The 23227-nt window shown below is 51.8% G+C and overlaps 2 protein-coding genes across 5 annotated transcripts in view; one reads left to right on the top strand and one right to left on the bottom strand.

Annotated features, from left to right (window-relative positions):
* RPL35 (ribosomal protein L35) overlaps positions 1–7416 on the bottom strand; it is a 34547-nt gene extending 27131 nt beyond the window's left edge. Inside the window, exons 1-2 of the mRNA XM_044453082.1 lie at positions 7406–7416; positions 5662–5665 (exon numbers count right to left, since the gene is read on the bottom strand). The gene's annotated coding sequence lies outside the window, so the exon portion shown is untranslated. The remainder of the gene's footprint in view (positions 1–5661; positions 5666–7405) is intronic.
* SCAI (suppressor of cancer cell invasion) overlaps positions 1–23227 on the top strand; it is a 71736-nt gene that overhangs the window by 19286 nt on the left and 29223 nt on the right. For 3 of the 4 annotated variants that reach the window (XM_044453077.1, XM_044453076.1, XM_044453078.1), the window contains one exon: positions 14003–14134. In XM_044453077.1, the coding sequence (XP_044309012.1) occupies positions 14003–14134 (132 nt within the window). Of the gene's footprint in view, positions 1–14000; positions 14135–17073; positions 17173–23227 lie in introns of those variants that run through there. The other variant, XM_044453081.1, reaches the window with a different exon arrangement.

Here is a 23227-nt window from a genome sequence, read left to right as displayed (position 1 = left end):
AACAGGAGATGGCACGGCCAGTTGGCTCGCTGGCTGTTGGCCCGGCAGCCAACAGCAGGGGTAGTGCTGAGGAGGAGGAGGAGCAAGAGCACGTGGTGGCCAGGGCAGTGAGGAGGTGGATTCCCTGAGAGACGGGGCCTATGGGGGGTATCCTGCCCAAGGGCCCTCCAAAACCGGAGCCTTCTTAACTGTTCTATTTTTAAAGGACCTGTATCCCCAAGGCCGCTTGCAAGCAAATATTGAAGAGGCAGCAAATAAAATACAAGCAATTAAAATACACAGTGAAAATGGGAAGGAAAGGGGTGGGAGGTGGAAAAGCTTGGCATGTTTGTAGCAAATCATCTGCTTTTTCCAGGCGTCCAGTACAGGAAGCACAATATTGCCATCACTGCAAAGTCCTCCAGCAGTGAAGATGGAGGAGAAACGGTCATTGCAAGATATTGTGGTTCGGCATACATAACCTGGGACTGGTCCATGAGGCCAAGCGGCAAGCCAGAAAAGGGGAAATGCTCTTTTCTCCCTCTTCATGCTATGCCCAGGCCTCCCCAGAGGCCCACCAATCTCAGCCTCTATCAGGCACTGACTTTTAAAGTTGATTATGCTTTGAGGCTATTTTAGAAGGCTGTAAAGCAGGACTGAGGAGTCAGCTCCCCAGGGCCTCCCAGATGGGCCCAGCGCCTTTTCCTTGCCTACAGGTCATTTGGCGATTTCCCCTGTTCCAAATGATTGAAACGCCTCTGCAAAGGCTGTGTGGCTGGCAGTCAGAGGTTTGAACTAAAAGAGGCGGGTGATCTTTGGTTTGGTTTGGTTTGGTTGTTTTGACTCCGTCCCTTTGGCCTTTGGCTGCACTCCCTTTGCATCCAGAATTGCTCCCACCACTGGAATGTTGCCCCTGACAGTATTTCAAAATTGAATCTGGCTCTTGGACGAAGGAGGGTTGCTGTCTTCACTTGTAAGGCACAGCTTTGCCGTGAACTTGCTTTGTGTCTTACGCCCGCATGGCTTCCCTCGGGGTGGAAAGTAGTTTGCAGTGAGGACCTGTAGGGTTCCTCTCCTTTCCCTGAGCTGTAGCTCCCAGGTTCTCTGGGGAGAGGGAGTTGCAGTTACATTTCTTGAAGCCCCTGGGATAGACATAGGGCCCGGTACTTTTTGGCAGGCATTAGTCCAGCGGATAGTGTGGTCCAGGTACTGGAAATGCTCCCTTTCCTTTGGAACTGGAAGGCAGAAGCAAACAAACCATGAGCAACATCAGGCATTGCTGACGGACCAGACTCGGATTGATGGCAAACAAGTTGCAGTCGTTGCCAAACCATCTCTGGGGAGGGCTGGAAGTTCGAGGGCTGCAAGGAGAAGGCCAGTGAGTCAGGGGTCCTCCAACTTGGGGGCTGGTAGGCATACCTGGAATTCTGAGAAAGTGCAGTGGGTGCTCGGAGAACATGGCTGCCACCGGTGGCTTGCCTGCTCGGAATAGCCGCCATGGCAGGCATGGCTGCTCGCAGAAGGGCCGGGAGTGAGACAGAAAGAAAGGCCAGGCCCCCAAGCAGCTAAGACCACTGCGGAGGCAGGGGCTGAGCGCCGAAACCTCCAGAGCACTCCCTGGAGCCCAAAGCAAGATGACGCTAGAGGGCAGCACTTTGGGTCGCAGTGTGTCAGGCTCCCCGGTTATTTGCACAGTTGCAAAAAAGAAGTTAAATGAAGAACGGGGGGGGGGGGGGTGGCTTCCAGCAGGCATTAGTAGAGGTGTCCATGGGCACCTGTGTACTGCAAGAGCCCCTCCTCACGTGCCCCCGGTCGAATCTGCACCTTCCGCTCTACCTGGCGGTGAGCTGACCTGGCTCTTGCCGCATCCTGATCCACGCGCAGCGGTCTCTTTGGCCCCCCTCCCCGCAGTGGTGCCGAGCAGCTATGCGCTTGCAGAAGGGAGTGTGTGTGGGGGGGGAGGGACTCTTGGGAGGCACCATGGGGAGGAGGACTTCACGCACCGCTCGGCAAATACCCGCCCTCCAACCAGTCACTTCTCTCTGCGTAACCTGCTCCTCGGTTCTGTGCCTTACTCGTCCTTAGCATGCCAGGGCTGCGAAAGTGCCTGCCTGGTGCCGTGCGTGTACAACAGGTGTGGAGATCCTCAGGCCCGGGGTCCCGGGCAGCCATTCGGCACTGCCGTCATGGCCACATCCCCAGACCTTGCCCCTTCCCTGAGACACCAATTGTTTGCCGGCCTTCGGGCTTTTGTGACGTTTTTCTGTATTCTGAGAGACTGACATGCCTCTCCTAAGATGGCTTCCCCAGCAGTTAAGGGCTTTCCATGCAGATAGGCTGTGTTTTCTTTCGTTGTTCCTTGGCTCTGTCCTTTTTGCCTTTTGTTCTGCCCAGCACTGCAGTGCAGCCCTCAAGAATTTCTCTGAAATGGAATTGGCCCTTGGGTTGAAAAAGGAATTGTTTCCGTGCTTTACCAAGTGCGTGGATCTGGAGTCCTGCAAGAGAAAAAGCTGTTGAGAAGAGTGCTTTTAGCGAGCAAAACAGCTGAGTGGTGGAGAATTGTGTTCCTACCCCAAATTGGTGTTCAGGTTTTTTGCGGGGGGGGGGGCGTGTTATTTTGGACTACCTTCTGCAGCCCAAAGTGAGCATTCATGAATGTGCAGTCACGTCATGTCATGTGTACTTTGAAAGTTGGTGTCATGCATGCTGTAATTGTTGCTGAACAGTGAACCAGCATCCCTGGCTGAAAGAAGCATGGTTTGCAAATTGCTGCAGTCCCACCCTTTCCAAGCAAATTCCCCTTGGTTTCCTGCTACCCTTTTTAGGAAGTGGAAATGCTGCAAGGGGGAGAGAGCCCTTTCACATCTTTTGCAGACCAAATTGTGTCGCCTCTGCAGGTGTGCTGGGCACACAACCACCGTCACTATCTCCTTCCTTCCCCTGCACACACTGTGCACACCTTTCTATAATGCCTGTCCAAAGCGAGAGAAAGCGCGGCTGTCAAAGCGAACAAAAAGCGGAAGGAGCAGCCGTCGAAGATGAATAGAATGAATAGCTACTTATTTCTCAGAAAATATTCACAAAGGACCCAGCCTTGTTCTTGCAGTCTTAATCGGGCACTGCTGTTTGCCTCTAACCACCCGCACTTGGCTGCTGTTACCTGCTAAAAATAACAAAGGGTTTTGTTTTATTCCCCTCGTCCATGGCTCTCTGATTTCTGTCGCCTCACGTGCACTGCTTTTCGCAACTGGCCCGGCATTGCTCTTTGGCTCAGGCTCTTGCACAGGCACACTTCAGATCTTCCCAGAGGCTCCCCTTGAGTCTCTTCAGGAAACCCTGCCGTGGACCCCATGGCATGCTCTTGTCTGCTATGGGGTCCATGGGTTTCTTGATGGATTTGGAGGCATCTTTAGGGCAGGCATTCTGTTCACATAGGGTACCCTCCAGGTCAACCCCAGTCCAAGGTCTCTTGCACGGCAAGGGAAGCAGGGGGTGAGCAGCTGTTCCAGAGAGCTCGGCCAGCCTCTTTCTTGCTGCGGCAAATGCCATGGTGAGCAAACAGCTGGCAGGGCTCTCCAGCTCGCCCGTGGGGGCAGCAGGGAAGTGGTGGAGATGCCTTCTGACTGGGCATGCCATTTGCTCCCCTCCTTGTCCCGTCACTTCACCCTGGTTCATGAGAGGGTGGGCCGTGCTCTGCTGGGCTTTGTGTCGTCCTTGTGGACAGAGTGTGGTCTGCAGTGCACCCAGCACTCCTCTCCTGCAGAGCGAGAAGGGTTCTGAGGGACGGATTGCGAGAAGCTGTCTTCTAGGAAAGCCTTCTCTTCCAGAGGGTGCCTCCCTAGGACAGGGCTTGGAAACCTCTGGCTCATATAAAAGTCTGTGTGCATTTCCTGCAAGAATCTGCATTGCCGTGTGCCATCCGTGATCTGCAGAGCTCAGTGAAGGACTAACCGTGAGCCGCCTTGGGAAAAACCTTCAGGCAGAAAAGAGCACTGGTGAGCCTTTCCTGAAATCCTCTTCCTGCTTGTCAGCATGCAGCCGAGGCCCGAGGCACGCAGGGACTGGGTCAGGCCTGTCACAGAGTCCTGGTTTTGCGTTCAGGGTTGGATGTGGCAGCACACATTGGTAGGGAGAAGAGGAGGATCCCATATGATACCTGGGGCTCCTTGAAGGGGGAAACAATCCAATCAGTAAATGAGAAGATGAAAGCAATGGTCATGAGTACACTGCCAATACTGCTACTGTTAGTATTATTGCGACCACATCGCACACTGAGAATTCACCAGTCCAGTAGAAATCTCCTGTCCGTAGGTCTGAATTTACCTTCTGCTCAATTCCAGCTGGCAGTGGCGCAGGCGGAGGTCCTGAACCCAAGGCCACATGCAGGCAAGCGCCTCACCCGCCTCTCAGCTGTACTCCCTCCCTGAGACCTTGCCAAAGTGAGGTGGAACTATTTGCAGGTCTTCCAGGAGCTGCCTTGGGGAAGTGGCTCATCCTTCCATCAGATCTTTTCCCGGTCGTCCCTTCAGCATTTTGCAGCTGCCATTCTGTCCTGCAAGACTGCTTGCCAGGCTATTAAGCGACAGGGCCGGAAGCAAAGTAATTGAAACTGCCAGAGCCTAAAAATAATGAATGAATGAATGAATGAATGAATATATATATAGAAAGAGAGAGAGAGAGAGAGAGAGAGAGAGGAGAGAGAGGAGGGAGAGAGAGAGAGAGAAGTGGGGGGGGGAGACTCATTTTAGCAGAAGCCTTAGCAGGTCACATCGATCAGTTCCCAGGGTCACAAGAACTTCATTCTTGTCCAGAGCTTGGGCAATACTGGGAGAAATAATTTACCATCTAATTAGACTGACATTTTTTAAAAGTACCAAATTCAGCAAGTGATATACCAAATACCCCTTTCTACTACAAGTGGTTCCACTTTAAAAGAAAAAATGGGCCGTTGTGAAACAACCGCCTGGAGGACAAAGAAAACAGCGCTGAGGCTTTGGTGGGCTGGAGCAGCACTCTGCAGGCTGCTCTCTGACTTTGCCGTGGGCGTCCTTGCGACCTGCTGCATGTGTGTGTACTTTTAAGCCTGCTCTCCCCAACCTGGTGTCCCTCAGTTGTGTTGGACTACAACTCCGGGCATACCTCAGCCAGAGGGCGCCAGTTTGGAGAGGACCGACTTAAGCAGCCTCTCTGTGTGAGGTACAGTTGCAATGGCCCAGGGGCTGGGAGCTTTCCCCTGTGCAGAAACACAGAGGCATTTGGTGTCTTTCCAGGTTAGGAAAAAGAGGGCTGTGTGGAAAGGTGTAACCACGGTTCGTGATGATCAGTTAGGTGTAGGGAAGCCAGGGGACCTGCAACTGATTTGAATGAGCTTGGGTTTGTGCAGAGGGCTAGCTTTTTCCCAATCACGTGCTTTCTGCACACCTGTGGACCATTTTTTCACACTTGATGGTGAGGGTTTGCACTAATTTGCAGTAACAGATGCGTACTGGTGCTAATGCGCAAATACTCTGCTGCATGTTAGCTAATCCAGATTAGTGCAAGTGCCCCTGGTTTGCCCTGTCTTCATTTCAGAGTCATCTATTCAGGGCTGGCACCCAAAATAGGTGTGGTTGGGCAACTGCCAAGGGCTCCCACCATAGCGAGGGCCCACTGGCCAGAGCCCTGGAGTTGCTGCCGTCTCACTCACCTGCCTCTCACTCTGGCTCAGGCCATGCAGGTGGGGAGGGGGAGGGGGAGAGGCTGACCTCCCGCTCGCTCCCCCTGCTCCGCCTATCAGGCAAGCGAGTGGCTGCAACGGTGGGGAAGGAAATGGGGAGCCAGAGCAGCTGGTGGCATGGATGGTGGACTCCCGGGGGGCTCTTGGAGGGTGTCTTGCCCAAAAGGCCCTCCGGAATTTGAAGCTGGCAGTGCCTGGAATCCAGTTCCGGTTTCGAGGCCCTCGGAGTGCAACCAGCTCGGACCTCTTCTCTGTCACCCACTTCCTCCTTTGCTGCTTTGAAAGGGTGGCTGCTCCTCACTAGACGGCATAAATGGGAGCTGTTGGTGCGTCGCTTGCACTGACGGCACTGATTGCTCATCCTGGTTGGACGTGTGAAAAGGAGGCTTTGCCCTCACAAGTGGAAATGGCAGTGCAGCTTTGATTGGCGCCTTCAAGAAAGTTGCTGGCTGGGAGCATGCAGGGAGAGAGGAACTGGGCTTGCCTGCCTTCCCTCCTTCCCTCCTTCCCTCCTTCCCTCCTTCCCTCCTTCCCTCCTTCCCTCCTTCCTTCCTTCCTTCCTTCCTTCCTTCTTCTGCAAGGTTTCCTTTGATATAGGTACTGCTATTTTTAAACATCCAGCCGTGTGCTTTCTGCCATCGGTCAAGTCAGACGAGGCCTTTCTCATTGCCTGCGGCACGGAGCCTGCCAAGCTTTCTGGCCTGAACATGGCTAAAGAGCCCAGGTGGTTTACCTCCCTGTGTAATCCAGTTTAGAAGTGACTGACATGGAAGCCAAACTGGGAACTTGTTCACCCATTAGCAATGGGGCAACAGTGGGCCGGGCTTTTTCCCCAGCACAGCCTGGATGTGGGGAACCTCTTTCAGCCTAAGGGTTGAATTTTAGAGGCACTCTCAGGAGCCGGCTTCCAGTGATGGCTGGAGCTAAAGGGGGAACCAGACAAAAGAGGTGGAGCCAAAAAGCACCATTCTGCTTTACCTTAAAGCTCCTTTTTCCAGGAACAAAGTGTAGCAACATCAGAGGCCCGTCTCATCTTAAAGCAGAAAAATTGCACAGAAGCTGGGAAATCTCCAAACAGTTCGTGGTTAGGGAAATGGGGAACCACGATAGGGCTGCATTTGGCCTCCAGGAGCTTCTGTACTCCTCAGCTAGAGAAACCAAAGTCATGAGCAGAGAGTTACGATCCAGCTAGGCACCTGGGCAGCCAGCTTTTGGGTCCCTGGACTTCCTGCACTGGCAGAGGGCCAGACTAGGTGGCCTGCAGGGTCCCTTCTAGGTCTCCCATTTTTTAATTGTGTTGCTTGTTTTCCTGGCTGGCATTCCAGTCATCTCACTGCCCTGAAAAACACCTGGGGGGGGGGCATGTGAAGCATGAAACCCGAGAAGGTGCAGTGCTCATTACCAGGGATTGGGCAACCAGGTAGCTGTAGGGACAGCTGCTGATCTGTAAGTAAACCTATCTCCTCAGGGGAACATGTTGCAGGTGGGTGAGAAATGAGGTCCTGGAGTTTCCTGCCCATGGAGGGAAATCTGTTCCGCTTAGATGAACAGCCTGTGTTGATCTCGCCCTATGGAGGTTTGTGAAAGGGGGACTTGCACGGTCCCTACCGCAACATTTTGGGCCTCTGGGGTGCCTGATGCTTGGTCGCCCTTCTGTTTTTCCCCATTACTTTCTTGGTGCTGCTGTTTCTGGCTTCTTCCGCAGTAGACTCAGACACAAACACACATTTGTCTGCGCGATTCCTGGCCGTCATCTGATGACAGCAGAATTTGTTCTTGGAGTGAATCTCCCTCTTTGCTTGCTGTTCAGCATATTGTCTTGGGAACAGGTTGATGCTGAAGGATTACTTGGAACGAAGTCGCATGGGAGATTATATTTCATTTTAAAACAAGAAAACAAAGCAAAAAGCTAACTAGACTGTGGTCATCGTCCTCTTCTTGAGAGCCAGCGTGGTGTCGTGGTGAGCTAGAGTGCTGGGCTGAGGCTTGGGAGTGGGGAGTTCTCGTCACTGCTTGGCCATGAAGCTCCGTGGTGACTCTTGGGCCAGTCACGGACGTTCAGCCCAACCTACCTCACAGGGTTGTTGTATGGATAAAATGTGAAGATGGGGAATCATCTTAGTCGCCTTGAGTTCCTTAGAGGAAAAAGGCAGAAAAATATTACTATTATTTAAGGGTTCATCTGCTTCCCTTCCCCCCATCCTAGAGATGGTGTGATACCATCAGATGCTTAATGTTTAATTGTTGTGGGTAAGAGGCATCCTTTCTAGCTCACTGTCCTTGTCTGGATGCAACGTCTGCCTTCCATCAGAAGAAGGGTTGCTGTGCCAGAGGAACACCCCCCACCCTCGCTCAATTGTTGGCAACCCCACCTCTGCACCTAAATGTACCCCAATCAGTAGGGCTTCTTGACGCTCACATAAGCATTCTTAAAGGGCTGGAGGGGCTGCCATGAGAAGAGATGCAGAGATGTCCCCCTGAATCAGTGGGATTCATCTCTCTTAAATCTGGACCCCTTCACCCAGGGAAGGGGCTCATTGGCTAAGGACCCCCTCCCTGAAACCTAGAGCCCCTGGCTGTCCCGCCAGGCCCCTCTTGAGGATGCTGTGTGCGTCTCTGCTCTGCAGTCCCCCACCACGTGTGACTATTGCTCTCTCGTAGCCTGGAAATGATGAAGTGCTTCAGGTTATTTTTCTCCCATCCTTGTAATGGTTCCGAGGCCGGTTGCGTGACTTACAGAAAACCACGTGACGAGGCTGTGGTTGTGCCAAGCAGGTTCAGGCTGCAGCTGCATTTGCCGTGCAGCCAGCCCTGCGTGTCCGAGTGGGTGGTTCTGTATTCTTGTTATTACTACTGCAACGACTACTATTATTTTAAGCCTCTTAACATTTTTAATTGACAGAAGCATTAAGTAAGGCCCTTTTCAGGAGAAAAGGAAAGGAAGTGGCAGCGTTTAGCTGGTGTGCTGTCTCGCCCTTGTTATCAAAGGAAAGGAGTTGCCCTCCCAAAGTAGGCGCCTCTCCATTTCGTCACTTGCCGCCCCATAGCTCAGGAACGAGGCCCCATTCGGGGATTGTTCCACGCTCCCAGCAGGCTGGTAACCAACTGTGCCCCTCCAGGGTGCCTAGCCTACTGCTCCTACCTATGCTAGCCAGCACAGCCAGTAGGAACAAAGGATGATGGGTGTTATAGGTCCTTTGGCTCAAATGGCATGCCATAATTGGCCCAGTTGAAAGACAACAACTCTATTGCTTGCCCTTACCTTGTGACCAGTGGTATCATAAAGAATTGTGCCACATATACTTTAAAATAAGATTAATCCAGGAGGCAGAATTCGGCATTTTTGGGCCACATCTGTGTGTCTGCATTTAAATCACTGAAGGCATCTCCTTACAAAAGCCTTTTTTTTTTTTTTTGGTCCACCATTCCTTTTTGGACTTTATCCTCTTTCCAGTTGCTCCATTTTTCCCTTCTCTGAATGGATATTTTTAGCCTGCTTTGTATGTCTGCTTCTCTCCCCCCACCCCGCCCGACTTGCTTTTCTGTCTGAGCAAGGAAGCTGGCATTTTCTGTTTCCTCATTTTCCCCTGCATCATTCCCCACCCTGACTGTTTTGTCTGCCTCGCCATCTCGCCATCTGTTTCCTCTCCCAGCAGCTCGTTCACACCACCTTTGTTGCGTGCTTATTTCATCTTGGAGTTCTTTGCTTAGACCCTCTACTCCCACCTGTCCACATTGTGTGACAGTGCTGCAGATACAACTCCCGTTATGCAAACACGTTTGCTTGGTAATGCTAATGGCCCCTCACCCTCCTTGAATTTATTTTTAGTCTCAGAACTGAACATGTATGTCTGGGGAAACTTGAGTTGATGCATTGTAGCCAATTTGTGCTACTGTTTTCAGAAACAGAGCCAGCAAACTCTGGTTTAACCACCTGCAGTTAAACCATTGCTCTGGGTTCAAATGAAATGACCACCCACAATCCAACAGCACTCCAAATTCAACCCATCCTTGGGCTGTTGTTGCATGCAAGCCAGGCCAGTGTGTTGGAGGGTGGCAGTGGTGAGACTGGGACTTGGGAAACTCAGGTTCCCCAGTGGGCCAAGGAGCTCGCCAGGTGGTTTTTGGGCTTGTCACATACTGTCTCTATAGCCATTCTCACAGGGTTTCCTTCTTTTTCACATCAGAGAAGAAAACTGCCTTGTGAGATCTGCCTTGGGCTACTCACAAGAGGAAAGAAGGTGAGCTATGAATGTAATAATAGAAGACATTTTATCAAAAGGCTGCAGTTGAGTTACAGATGGAAGGCCAGGCACCGGTATTAATCAGCTGTCCTTACCCCAAATGCTGACATGAGCAGCAGGCCTGAGGAGCAGGTAAAGAGAGTGCCCCGGAAGACCAAACCCTGCTCTCCGATCACACAGGAGCAGGGGTGGGAAGGAGGACCTGTCCTCCTAGGTTTGCTCTTCCACTCCTACCTGGGAATAATCCTGCTCCACTCAGATAAAAAGCACCCCAGTGATGCTGTCCCCTGAGCTTCCTTCCCTGCTGTTACCTAGGTCTGTGCCATGGGGAAATCCACTTTAAATCTGTTTGACCATGTTCTGTTGTGTCTGGGTTAGCTACCTGCAGTGGTGCAGTGAAGCCAGGGCTTGCAGGGATGCAGCTTTTTCCCCCTCTAGCCTTATCTGCCACCTTTCGCAGGATTCCCTACTCCCAGTTGTTTCCAGGCTGGCTGGCTGTGGGTCGGTGCAAGGCCCTGCACAAGGCGTTGGAGTCCTGGTCTGAGCCTTCAGCACCAGGATAATTGTATTAGCGCTGATGCCGACACCGTCTGTCACCCAGCCCTGCCTTCCCTGCTCCCTCTGAGCTTAGCTGCAAACTTCACAGTAGTTGAGGGAGGAATGGATTTTCCTGTCAACTATAGGCTCCCTACTGCAGTGCAGCTGGTCTGGTCTCGAACAGGCAACTCAAAGCCCCTTGCCCAAAGGCCTGCTCTTGCCAGCAGCAGAGCGGCTAGCATTGGTTTGTTTTTCTGCATCAACATGGCTGCCACTGATGTGGGTCAAAATGCTTGGACTCTCCTTCAGTGGGTGGCTGTGGGGACTCTCAGGATGATGGGCTGCACCTCATGTTCACAGCTGCACTTCTCCCCATCCCATGGAGCTTCTGAGATTTCAGCAGGCATCAACCATGGAAGGGGCTGGGCAGGCTAAGAAGAACTTGGAGCTTGCTCCAGCTCTTTTCCTGACCCTCAGACGGAACTACCGACTATCAGCTGCCCTGTGGCTGCCTAGATTTCCGGACTCCCCTCATGGGATGGCCGTGACCAGTGTCTGGACTTCCAGATTTATCACAGGGCCACGGCCTCCCTCACAGGCTGGTTGCATGGCTCAAGCTGCGGCTCAGGACACAATGGAAGAGAGACAAGCACAGGTGTAGATAAATGTCATCCCCCTGCCTTCTCCTCGAGAGGCAATTAGAAAAAAGCAGCCCTGTCCTCCTCTGAAAAACTGCCTCTGCCTCTCATTCCTCTGGCGGACCAGAGACTCCTGTCCAGTTCTCACACGTGCTCCCCGCTCACACGCCGTCCATGATGGGTGGCACCCCAGAGTAAGTGGATCCCTGTGCAACAGTTCCTTGGCCCTTGCCCCCCCCGCCCCGCCGGACCAACCTCCCGTTCCTGGAAACGTGCAGCGCATCCCTATGTGAGCCAGCGCTGGCTGAGACGAGCTGTGGGTCCCACTGCCTGGGTGGCCTGAAGGAACCCGTCACACCAGATAGGTCTTAATAAGCAGTGACAAGAGAGGCTTTTGTTGGAGATGCTGAACACCGCCGTGTTTATCTGCAAAGCATGGCTGGAATAGTAGACAGTAGGGAGAATCTCAACAGGATTTTTCAAGGTGAGAAATACAGGGAAGTAGAGGCCTTGGGTTGGCAAATACCACATTTAAGGACATAATAAATGGGCAGATTGGTCCTCATTTTTTAACACTCAGCCTGAAGTGTGTGTGTATTTAAGAGCCTTGGGACTGGTGTAAAATCACTGGTTATTCTTACTCAAAACATGTTGTAATGACCCTCATGATCTCAAGCAGTGATCATTGGGGGGCTCTTCAAGCATAATTAAATGTGACCCGTGAGCGAGGACGGGTGACCTCCACGCCTGCCTGAAGCATGTCATGCAGGAACATTGGTGTAAGCCGGGAGTGGCGCTCGCAAGCGGTTTCGCCATCATCATCTCCCATCTTCACTAGCCAGCATCGCCAGGTGGTAGACCAAGCCTGCCAGAGGGACACAGATCACTCACCCCTGGTCTTAGCGGGTCCCTCTTAAGCTCTTCCCTACCCTGCTGATGTATCTATGGATCTGCCAATTTAACATTAGCACTTCAGGCATGCAAAGCTTTATTTTGGTTTTGATTTTCAGCTTCTACTTCAGTCTTAAATTTTTAAATTGTGTGTTCCAGTTTTGAGTTATGAACTGCCCAGAGAGCTTTAGTTATTGGGCAGTTTAGAAACAATGCATAAATGAAGAATAAAGGAGCCAAATGCATCTGGGGATCTGGGTTGTGTCCCTGAGTGCTTCTGCCATAGTAAATCTATGTAATAGTAAGTCTTAAAGATACTATAAAATTCCTGGTGGTTCTTGTTGCATAACAAAATTTAACGTAGTGCTTGCTTATTTACCATGCTCTGAACAACTCTGGATCACGATGCGGGAGAGATCCCCAGCTGGCCAGTCTGGCTGCTGTGCCTATTGAGAGATGCACTCTTGGAGCTGAGACCCTGTAAAAATCGGGATGCAAAATTTTAAAATAAACAAATATCCATGATTGCAGCGGTCTGCCTTGGCTTGTAACGGGGCCGTGGCTGCCATGGCACCTGTCCTCTGAACCGCTGCTCAGTGCAAAAGTCCTCCTGGTGTTCATTGCCTGCAAAAAGCATGGTTGGTTTGTTTTTCAACCGCAGGCATGCCCAAGGAGTCGGTGCTGCCTTCGGTCTACTGCAGAAGTAGGCAAGCTTTTGTTTTTTTTTTTTGTATTTATATACGGGATTTTAATGATTGTAAGCCACCCCGAGGCTTATGCGAAGGGGGCGGCATATAAGCTGTCTAAATAAATAAATAAAGCTTTTGGCCCTGTTGGTCCATTTGGAAATTTGTGAAATAGAATTCGACCCACAGGCTAAAAGAGGTCCAGCGCCCCAGATTTAAATGTAGCCCTGAGGGATGGAATTAGGGTTCAGTTTGATTTGATTTGACCCGGCTCTAGAGCAGGACTGGGGGGTGTCCTTGGGTGCCCTTCCATGTTCATGGCTGGGAAGCCCTCAGGAACGGCTTGCGGCCACAGAGCAAAAGTCGCAGGCAAACATGCGATCTTCCCTTCATGTTTCCCGCCTGTGCTTGTAACCTCGCCATGGGCCACAGCTCGGGTTAGATCCAGGAGGAAACATTCCACTCACTGAAAGCCCTTCTGCCCAGTTTTTTAGTGCTCTCTCCTCCACAGCTCACCCCATTCAGCAAGCCCCCTGTCTCTGTGTAATATTTTCAGGGGTCCAGGGGGGCTGCCATGAGAAGGATGGGGCAGGGAAGGGCGTTTCCAGCAGTGCCCTTGTTCACGCTTGAAACAGCCCCTAGCAGACTCCACCCAGAGCCATTTCAGCGGAGGGAGCTGAGAGCACGAACAGGGCCATCCAGGCAACCCTGTGGACAGAATGGTTGCTTCCCCCTCTTCCCTCCCCATCCTTTTTTCCTTGTATGTCATGTCCTCTTAGAGAGGGAGCCTGCAGTCAAGAGTCATCTTGTTTAATTGCACTGGCTAACGAACAGCAGAAAAACACTTCAACAAAATAAAGAAATGGAAAGAGCTCCTGGGAGCCTCTGCTTCCCTTTGTTGGTTGAGCTAACTGCTCTGACTTCGTATTGCTGCATATCTTGAGTTTACACAGGAGGAAAGACGCTCGGGTGTGTTTTTTAAAAGAGAGACTTTGAAATCTATTTTTCTAAAGAAAACAAAAAATAAATCCAACGAGCTATTTTTTGCGATTTGGTAGCAAATGGAGGAAAAGAACAACAAACGCTAGTCACTTCCTTCTCTCCTCTCCTCTCTCTTTCGCTCCCCTCCTTGTGGATTTGAGGAGGCCTCTGGGGGTGGAGAGGGGGTGGGCGAGATTATGTGTGCAGAGTGTGTCTTTCCCCTTCTCATCCCTGTGACACTCTACGTGCCGGAGCCCCAGCTGCAGCGCTTGTTCTGAGGTTTCTGCCATCCATGGCTAATGTTGATTTTTGTCCCTTTCTCTTCCCTAGGACCGAGTTTGCCCTGACGGAAACCATGTCGACGGGCGGTGTGGAGGATGACATTCCTCAGGGAGAGAGGAAGACAGTCACAGACTTCTGTTACCTCCTGGATAAATCCAAGCAGCTTTTCAATGGCTTAAGGTTGGTGAGTTTGGGATGCTGTGTGGCGGCGGTCGCCGTTCTTGCAGCCTTCCGTCGGGCTACAGCTCTGCTGGCTGGAACATGTTTGGGAGTCGTGTGGCTTGGGATGACAGCAGGTTGGGAAATGCTGTTCCACAGGGAAAGCTGTGTTATCCTGAGTTAATGGGGGAATCCCAACAACTTAAGTCCAAATTTCCTGCCAGGAAAAACTGAGATTTGCAACCTGCATTTTGCCTCTTTTGCTTTTAATTTCCCCACTCCTATTTTGCATAATTCTGCTTTTGTTAATCACAGAGAAAGGGCAAGAAGTTTGACATTTCACTGTATCCCCACTGGATTTTACAAACCATCTTTTTTATCTATTTGCTCTGAATTCAGAGGTTCCAGCATGCTTTTATCGCTGCTACAGAGTCAGAAGTACGAGATTGTGAAAACATTCTCAGTTTCCTGGATTTCTGTGGCACGCAGAAGTATTGGGATGGAATTTGGGTTGCTTGCTTGCAGAATTTAAAATTTAAATTTAAACATTATATCTGTGACAACAGGCAGACAGATGTGGCATCTGGAGGGTAACCATGCATATCAGAGACCAGGCAATGGCTTGTGTAAAATAAACCCTTCTTGACCTGTAGAAGGAAATCAGAGGTTGTGAATTGTTGGGGGGTTTTAAAATAAACACTCTAGGTCATCAGTTTCTAGCTTCCTAACTCTTCATCAGATACGGGGTCAGCCCTGTCATGAGACAATGTGAGATGCTGTTGCTGGCAAGCAGCAACGGCATGGAACTGGAGGCCGTGTTTGGGGCCATCCCGCCCATCCTGAGCCTCTGAAGCTGGCTTGTTGCCCTCAGGTGCACCAGAAGCTGCTGCCTCATTGTCTTTGTTGAAGTCAGATTCTTGCAGTCTGCCAAGTGACCTCCTTCTCGGTTTTTATATTTTTTAGAAGAGCAGCAAATGCTCCCACAGGCAGCTGTGAGTGGCTTGGCTTGAGGAGAGGTTGCCTTCTCTGAGATCGGTTTCAAAAAGCTGGTCAGGATGTTGAGGCTCAGTCCCCACCTCTGTGTTGAGCCCAGTCTTTTAGGCAAGCTGTTGGTCCTTTGTGACTAGGCCACATCTCCCAAGACAGCCACTTTGAGGTGGGGCCCAGGTCAGGTTCCCGAATTGCCAGGTGTCCCCAAGGGACCCAGAGTGCTGCCTCCCCACTGCGATAAGCTGTTTCTGGCAACAGGCTCACCATGGCATTGTGCACCTGCCACAGCGTCTGTGACGTTCTCAAGGGCACCCCCTTCTGCGTAGAGCAAAATCACAGTGGTCCCAATGGGAAGTCAGCAAGGGTGCGACCCTCTGTGGCCGGCCTGCCTCTGTCTGGGAATGGCTGTCACTGGCAGGCCAATAGCGCTCTGGACCACTGAGGCTACCAGTGTCCCCAGTGATAAAGGTGAATCTAGGAATGTTTCCAATCGATATACTGCTCCTGCAAGGAGTACAACCCCATACAAAATGGGGACTTACTGAGTTCCTAAACCTGGGAACCCTGCATACACAGAGCCTCCAGAAACTCAGGTTCATCCAGCCGGTACCGTGAACACAAAAAAATCTCCTCCTGTACGCTTGTTCTGCTACTGTGGACCATTTGCTGGCCCCACCTGTTGGCTGAAAGAAAGCAGTCTGTACCTCGCTGTTGGTCGCTTCAGGGCAGGTGCATTGCAAGGCACTTAAAGGATTCAGGGCCCTTCAGAATGCCAGTCTGCATAGAATTTCCATTTCATGCAGATTAGCATTCCATGGTCTAGTAATTGTCATACAGGTGAAGGGAGATACTGGAGAGAGGGGCACTGTAGCGTGTGGGGAGGGGAGCATCAGTTCTTCCCACTCCAGCTGCAATTCCTCTTGAAAATTTTCCCACGTGTGGCAGTTAAGATGAGGGGAAAAGCCCTCCATCTGCCTGTGGCAACAAACACTCAGGACTCTGGACAAAAGATCCGGGGCTCAGGCCACGCAGCGCCCCTGCTCGTGTGCAGTGGTCAGGACAGCGTTCACAAATAACGGCGGGTAATAGATGGGGTGGCGGCAGGCCCAGGTGCTCATGAGCTGTTGCTATAGCCACAGCTGCAAACTGGGAAGGGAGATGAAGGAAGAACACAAGATCACAGCCAGGCCCTGTTGCTGTGCTGCTGGGAGGAGGAGGGGGGTTTACGGGTGCCTCAGAATGTGTGTTGCCCAGAATCTGCCCCAGCTTTCCTCTCACTGGGCCAAGGGGGCTCCTGCCAGCCCTCTGATTCTGGGCACCCCACTGCTAAAGACTGCCCTTGTGCTGGAGCCATGAGCCCAAGTGAATCGGCCGCCTTGGACAGTGGGTTTTGGACTCTGTTCGGGTCAGCCATGCAGTTAGAACGTAAGAGGGGCCCTGATGTTAGATTAGAGCAAGGATCCGTCGGGCCCGTGTGCTGCTCACCCTGTGATCCACATGCCTCGGGACACCCACAAGGGCATGACCCTTGCGCCTGTGCCCATGCCTCCCGCAATCAGTGCGCACAGGCATGCTTCCCCTGCATTGGAGGTAGCATCTGGCCAATAGCCCTCAATAGTCTTCTCATCTAGGAAGTTCTCTAAAAGTCCTTTAAAATCATCCCAGTTGGTGATCGTCGTAGCATCTTGTGGAAGTGAATTCCCCAGTTTAACTCTGCACTCTGTAACTCTGGCGCTAAGGACAGTTGAGGTCAGATACCGGTTGGGGACCACAGTTCAGCCAGAGGCTACGGATAAATGCCTGCTGGAATTGCTCGCAAGAACCTTAGGGGAGTCTTGCTGGGTCAATGGCCAACCAGCTACCCATGGGAAAATCACATCCTGCCTGCGTTCCCCTACAACTGCTTCTGATCCTGGGGAAGGGTGGAGCCCTCGGGACTAGTAATCACTGATGGTTTTCTCCTTCTTCAGGGATGTAAAGCCATCCAAATTGGTGTTTGCCACTCCATCTTCTTCTCATCCAGGCTTGTCATCTTGAATCTGTTCCATGTCTCCCCTTATTTGGCCAAGGTAACTCAAGCAAAGCTGCTGGTGTTGAGGGCCCCGAATACTAATGCCTCACCCCCAGAAATGCAGGAAGTTCCACAAAAGTAAGGGTGGGAGTTATTTGGCCTGCAGGTTGGTATGTGGGGGAATTATATTTCTCAGTACCTTTCTGGGAGGAGAGGGAGAATTCTCCTGGCTTGGAGAAAATGGCTGTGCACACTAGGCAGAAAGTCGTCCTGGTTCTTCCTTGCAGTCCAGCTGATGCCATGTGAAATGGTGCAGCTCAGCTGTCTCCTTCTGCATCACTTTGGCTGGTTGTGGTTCCAGACCCCCGATAATCTTGAAACTGGATTTTTGCAATGGGCTTTACATGGCCCTGTCTTTGAAGCTGGTCCAGAAGTCACAGTGGGCAGACAAAGCCATCTTCCAGTTTGGCCATGGGGTGCAACTTATCTTCAGTGGGTTATCCCTGTTTGGAGGGAGCTGCCCCAGCTGCCTGGTCCAGCCAGCTTAGTTTTAGCTTAAGCAACCCAGGGCCTGCTGAACTGGGCAGGCCAGGAAGGGGTCAGGCGATCTCCTCACCATCCCGCTCTGGTTCAGAACGACCATCAGGGGTCCAGTCTCTCAATCACACACTCGGAAATGTGGGTTCACAAGACTGGTCCCATGACACTGAAAGACCGTCAGTGCTCTAAGCGCTCTGCAGAAACAAAATTGCTGAGAAGGGGCACTTATCTATGAGGCCCTGAATAAATCGGGGCCAGGATAATTAAGAAATCAGCAGCCCCTGCCCATCAGGAGTCCCTCTGATGATGGAACCCAGGCTTTTGGAAGTATGTCCATCGCAGACTCAGAAAAGTGCCTTGAGTGCTACAGCACCCCATCTCTGGAACTCCTGCCAGCTGCAAAGTAGCCAAGCAGCCGCCCTGCTGGGTTTGGGACACCTCCCGAAAGCATCCTCTTTCCAGCAGCATTCCTGGAAAGTTAGCTCGCCTTCTGTATGAAGACCAACTATTTGTACAAGTATTAGCAACTTCTTTCATGCGCGCGATCCCTAATGTGGTTAAATTGACGCATAAACGTGGTCTGGAATTGTACCCGCAGCAGAATGAGATGGTGCTCTCTTCGGGCGTCGGTACCGGTTGCGCCAGTGTCCTCCAGCCTGGGCCTTCTAGGTGTTTTATGCAACACAATAGCCTCGTCCTCCCAACACTCTTGTGGTCACAGTTGTGCCCTTCCTCCTCTTTCCCCAGTGGCCTTTGGCTTGACAGGAGTGTTGAGAATGCGCTCTTTTCCCCTTCTGCTCCCATTTTACAGTCTGCAGTTGTTGGATCCATTCTAGAAGCACTGAACCTATTTTGCAGTTGTGGGGAGCGTGAGCCTCGGATCGCACGGCCTTTGCGGTGTGTGCATGTTCTCAGTTTGTGTCTGAGGCATCGGACCTGTCCTGTGAGTGAGGAGGAAGGATGTGGCACGTAATCCCCACTGTATCTCTCTGGCTCAGGGGAAAAATGTGTACATCCAAGCAATGTGCTTCTTCAGAAAGAGGGGGAAAAGGGAACACAGTGATAATACTGAGTGCCTGGTTCCTTAGAGAATCTGTGAGTGTTTGAAGGGAAATCACTCCATCGTTCGTGTTTGTCACTGGAGCCCGTGGGCAAACAGGCGTTACCTGAGTTACCAACTCCTAGAATGGTTTTCAGGTTAAGACTAGGAAGGGGAGGTGCTAAGCCCCAGAGAGTACAGAGGCAGGATATGCTTGCATTGGCAGAAGAATATTTATTTCTTTATTTTAGCAAAGATTTTTAGACAGATTTTAAAGATGCAAAAATAGAAATAATGCTAAAAACAAAGAGAAGAGTGAGAAATAAATGTGTATAAAATACTATAAAAGCAGAAACACCTGATACAATAAAACAACTCAAATAGCCGCAACTCACTCCACGCTGACTGCTGGCATTTGGTTGGGGTTTTGTGTGAGAGAAACCCAGTCCATTTCCAGTATTTCTTCTGACTGGGCTGCTGAGCAGCTGTCCTCAGATCCTTTGGGTCAATGGGCACGCCTGCAATAGGGATAGTGTCTCGTGGTTTCTCTCGCAAGATGGCTGCCATGGGAAGGAGGCGGCTTGGTCATAGGGGAGAGGCATTTCGGCCCAACAGCCGTTCCATGGGAAGGGGTGAAGCTATGAGCTTGGTAGCTGATACTTTGCAGCCGATGATTAGTGCTCAGTCGAACCCTGGAAAACTCGCCTCAGGGTGTGTGGGGGTCGATCCTTTGGTACTGAGGAGGGCCGGGAATCTTCCAAACTATCCTGACTGCAGTTCACCAGAGGGAATTGCATTGGAAAGCTGCAGGCATTAACACACACACACACACACACACACACACACACACACACACGTGCGCGGATGTGTGAAATGATTGACAGTTTTGGCAAAAGTGCCCACAAATTTGCCTTGATCGATTGGAAAAGCATGCATGTCTCCAAATGCATACCCAAGTAAGCATTTGCAGGTTTTCATGCCAAAGGGAAAAAAGCTTGTGAGGTGACACGAGTTGGTCTGATCCTTGGTAGAAAAATGAGGTTTTGCTGATTTGCACATCCCGAGACCCTCCAGCCCAAGACCAAGATTCTTTGGCAGAAAGCTCTAGAGGCAAGGAAGTGCAGCGCCTGCTGCGCCCCTCCTTTTGCAGGCCCCTCTGTTTATTCCCCGCTCTACCTCTTCCCTGCCCCCTCGTTTGAGAGATGGGGGGGAGCTGCCCTCCCTCTCCATCCCTGAGGCTCTGCGGCCGTGAACTTTCTGCAGGCATCTCAGGGCTCAGCAGCAGAGGCAGTCGCAGGTGCATCTTCCCTCTGTGGCCGAGAGGAACAGAGCCTGCAGAAGTGATACCGGGTGCTCCAAAACGGAAGGCTGAGACGCAGCCAGCATGTCGCTGGATGGAATAGGCAAAACCGGATGGTCCCAGTTTTGCCAGAATAAGCAGAGTTTACCTCAGAGTTCCCTAAGCAGGTGCATTCCACATGTATTCTGACTTCAGCTCCCATCATTTCCAGCCTGCATGCCTGGTGGATGTTGTAGTCCAACTTGTGTAGAGGAGGCCAAGGCAGGTAAGGTTGATTTACCAAGGCAGGGGAGCAAAGGAGCCCATTTTCCTTCACCTTGCCCTGCCCTGAGCAAGAGAGAGGGATAAAAGGAGGACGACCAGCAGGTCATCTAAGTTTCCTTGCAAGGAGGAAGAAAACCCCTGGGAGATAAAAGCAGTACTGAAACTTGTACAGTAAAGAAGGCAAGCACCACCCTCGGCTGCAGACCAAGCTGCTTGCTGCAGGCCATTGAGCATAGCTGAGATTTCAAGGGGCTCTCGCGGCCCAACTCACCAACTGGCTGCCAGGGTGGGCAGGGCCCGTCACAAAATGCTCATTTCCCAGAAGGCAAGCTGGTGGGACTCAAAGAAAAAAAACCTGCCCAAGAACCTAAGGGCACGGTGGAGGGGTGGCCTCTGAGCTCCAAAGCACAAAGCCCCCCTTCTGAGCCCAAGTGAGGGTGCTGAGCAGGCCAGATGACTGGCTGGTTAAAAGCAAGTCTTGGTACAATCAGAAGCCCGGGGGGGGGGGGCAGCCTGGTGGGTATCAGTGAATGAATGAATGGATGGATGGATAAGGAAGGGAGAGTTGACCCAGCGCTTACACACTGTGTCTCCTGTCCAGGTGCTTTTTTGAGTCATTCAAGACAGCCTTTCTCTCGTCATGTAGCATTTAAGAACATCCTAGCGAGGGCTGGGAAACCTTTCAAGTCTGTTGGAGCTGGTATTACATTTTCAAGAGCACAGATGACATGCCGCCTGTATCTTTTCCACAGTGCCCTTCCTGCAACGCCAGCCAGCCAGCCTTGCCCATGATTTTAAAAGACAGCCTCTTTCCCCTTTGTGGATGCTGGCTGTTTGTGGCCGGTGGTTGGAGAATTGAAGGTTGGTCATTGCAAACTGGGCCAGTTTCCTTGCGATGCCTCACTATCCTGCTGGGTTGCCACCTGCATCAGGAGGTGGCCTCCTGGTGTGCCCAAGGTTTTGGAGCTCTGGTCCCTCATGGCTTGGAACAGGGCCTCTCGTGTCTTTGGAACTCCCAACCACTGCAAGTTAGCTCGAAGCCCAACCCTTCTGGATGTTCATTGCCTCCTGGAAAGTGCTCTTTCCAGCAGATGTTCCCTGCCACGTAGCCTGGCCCTCCATGGGAGAATTTCCTTTGCTGTGCATGCCCGGCCTGGGCCTTTCCTCGAGGGAAGTGATTTGCCAATGTCGCAAAATGAGTGTAAACAAGCAAAGCTGCTCCGCTCATTGCTGAGCCGCTTGGCCTGGCCAGCCTCGCGGTGCCCACAAGCTCTTCCTCGCCACAGGGGGTCCAGGCGATCGTGGCTCTTGTGTTCTGAGAAGGAGGGGCCCGTGCATGGTCTCGGCCCACGGAAGGTGTCCGGAGAGGATGGGCGAGTGGGCGGGCAGAGCGCTGGCACCACCTTTCAGCACAGCCCAAGCTAAAAAGACAGGTGGCCAGTGGCCCCAGTTCACGCCCTGACTTTGCCTGACCTTGAAGAGCCCTTGCTGAGGGCCTCTCTCCCTCTTCCGTGCTCCAGTTTGTTCTGAATATGAGAGAAAAGTGAAAGAGGAGCTGGCACAGATGGCCTGACTGTGGGTTCAGGTGCCTCGCGTCAGCACAGCCTTTAGTGACTGTTTTGCACAGAAGTCAGCACCTGATTGTTGAAGAGGTAGAAGCATTTTATGATGAGTCCAGTCGAACCTCTTGGAATGACCCACTTCTTGTCCTTGTTAGGTGTTGTTTTTCCTCACCCCTTCACCCATTTATTATAGGAATACTTTGTAAAAAGTTAGCTGCGTGGGTGAGCACGCTGCTTTCCCATTGGTGCTCCTACTCTCTTCCGCTCTTTTCTTTATGGGAAGTTGTGTGTTTTTTCTTGCCATCGGATCCCAGCACCTGCTTGCAATGTGTGTCAGCTCCCTCTGCCACCCACGAGTCGTGTCCCCTCTCCAAAATCTCCTCCTCCCTACGCTGTCCTGCATGTCATTTTCACTTCAATCAGCATGCATAGAGTTGTAGAATCATAGAACAGCAGCGCTGGAAGGGACCAGGAAGGCCACTGGGTTGCGGGACACCAATTCACACCATCCCACTCAGAGGGCTGCCCAGTTTCTTTCTGAATGTCCCCAGTGTGGGAGAGCCCCCCCCCCCTCCAGGCAGCCGGTCCCACTGTCGCATTGCTCTGGCAGTGAGGAAGCTTCTCCTGATGGCCAGCCTGGTCCTGTGTTGTTGCAACTTGGCTATTCTGTGTCCTACTCTGGCGTAATGCACGGTGCTGTCTGGTGCTGAACCAGGCAGCCTGGTCCTGTGCAGCCCAGCACTGTCCAGCCGGACTAACCGCAGCCCCCCCACCCTGAAATTTAATGGGGCGAGTGCAGCAGTGTGGGGACAGACCCTTTCCCACCACTCATGGAGAACCTTGTAACAGGCATTGCCTGAGATCAGAAGGGGGACTCGTTGGTGAACAAGCAGAGCAAAAGAGCCGTGGCCAGTGACAGGTCGGGGGGCTGAATTGGCTCCCAGACCAACCCCTTTTTGGCAGCCACCAGTCATTTGCTTGTTTCCTGGCTTTTGTGCAGCTCTTAGTCTAAAAGGATGAAATGCCTTTTAATGCCTAGTTACCAGCAGAACAAGCTGCAGTGTGGGCAGCCAGCTCTGCTCCTCTTGCTTTTAGTCCTGCTGACCAGGAGAATGTGGGCCCAAGAACTTCTCCAAAATGGAATTTGCCCCTCTGGCTGAATGATGGGCCCCACCCTGGTATAGAAGCTGTGTACTTGGGAGGTATGCAGCATGTTGTGTGTTATTTTAGAAGAGAAGTGGCTTTGCAGGGGTGCCCTTAGGCCAAGCGTGGGCAGAATTTCAGTTTGTGGAATCTTTTTCCTGGGACCCTCAGATCTGTGATCCAGGCGCCAGTGCAAAATGGTGGCTCAGGAGGTAGAACCAATCGCCGGCTTGCAGCCCTTGAGTCATAAGACTGGGGTGACCTT

This window comes from Varanus komodoensis, unplaced genomic scaffold (genome assembly GCF_004798865.1).
Source record: "Varanus komodoensis strain SLA01 unplaced genomic scaffold, ASM479886v1 scaffold77, whole genome shotgun sequence".
Taxonomy (NCBI): domain Eukaryota; kingdom Metazoa; phylum Chordata; class Lepidosauria; order Squamata; family Varanidae; genus Varanus; species Varanus komodoensis.
Note: the sequence above shows the minus strand (reverse complement) of the source record. Positions and strands in the feature narration are given on the sequence as shown.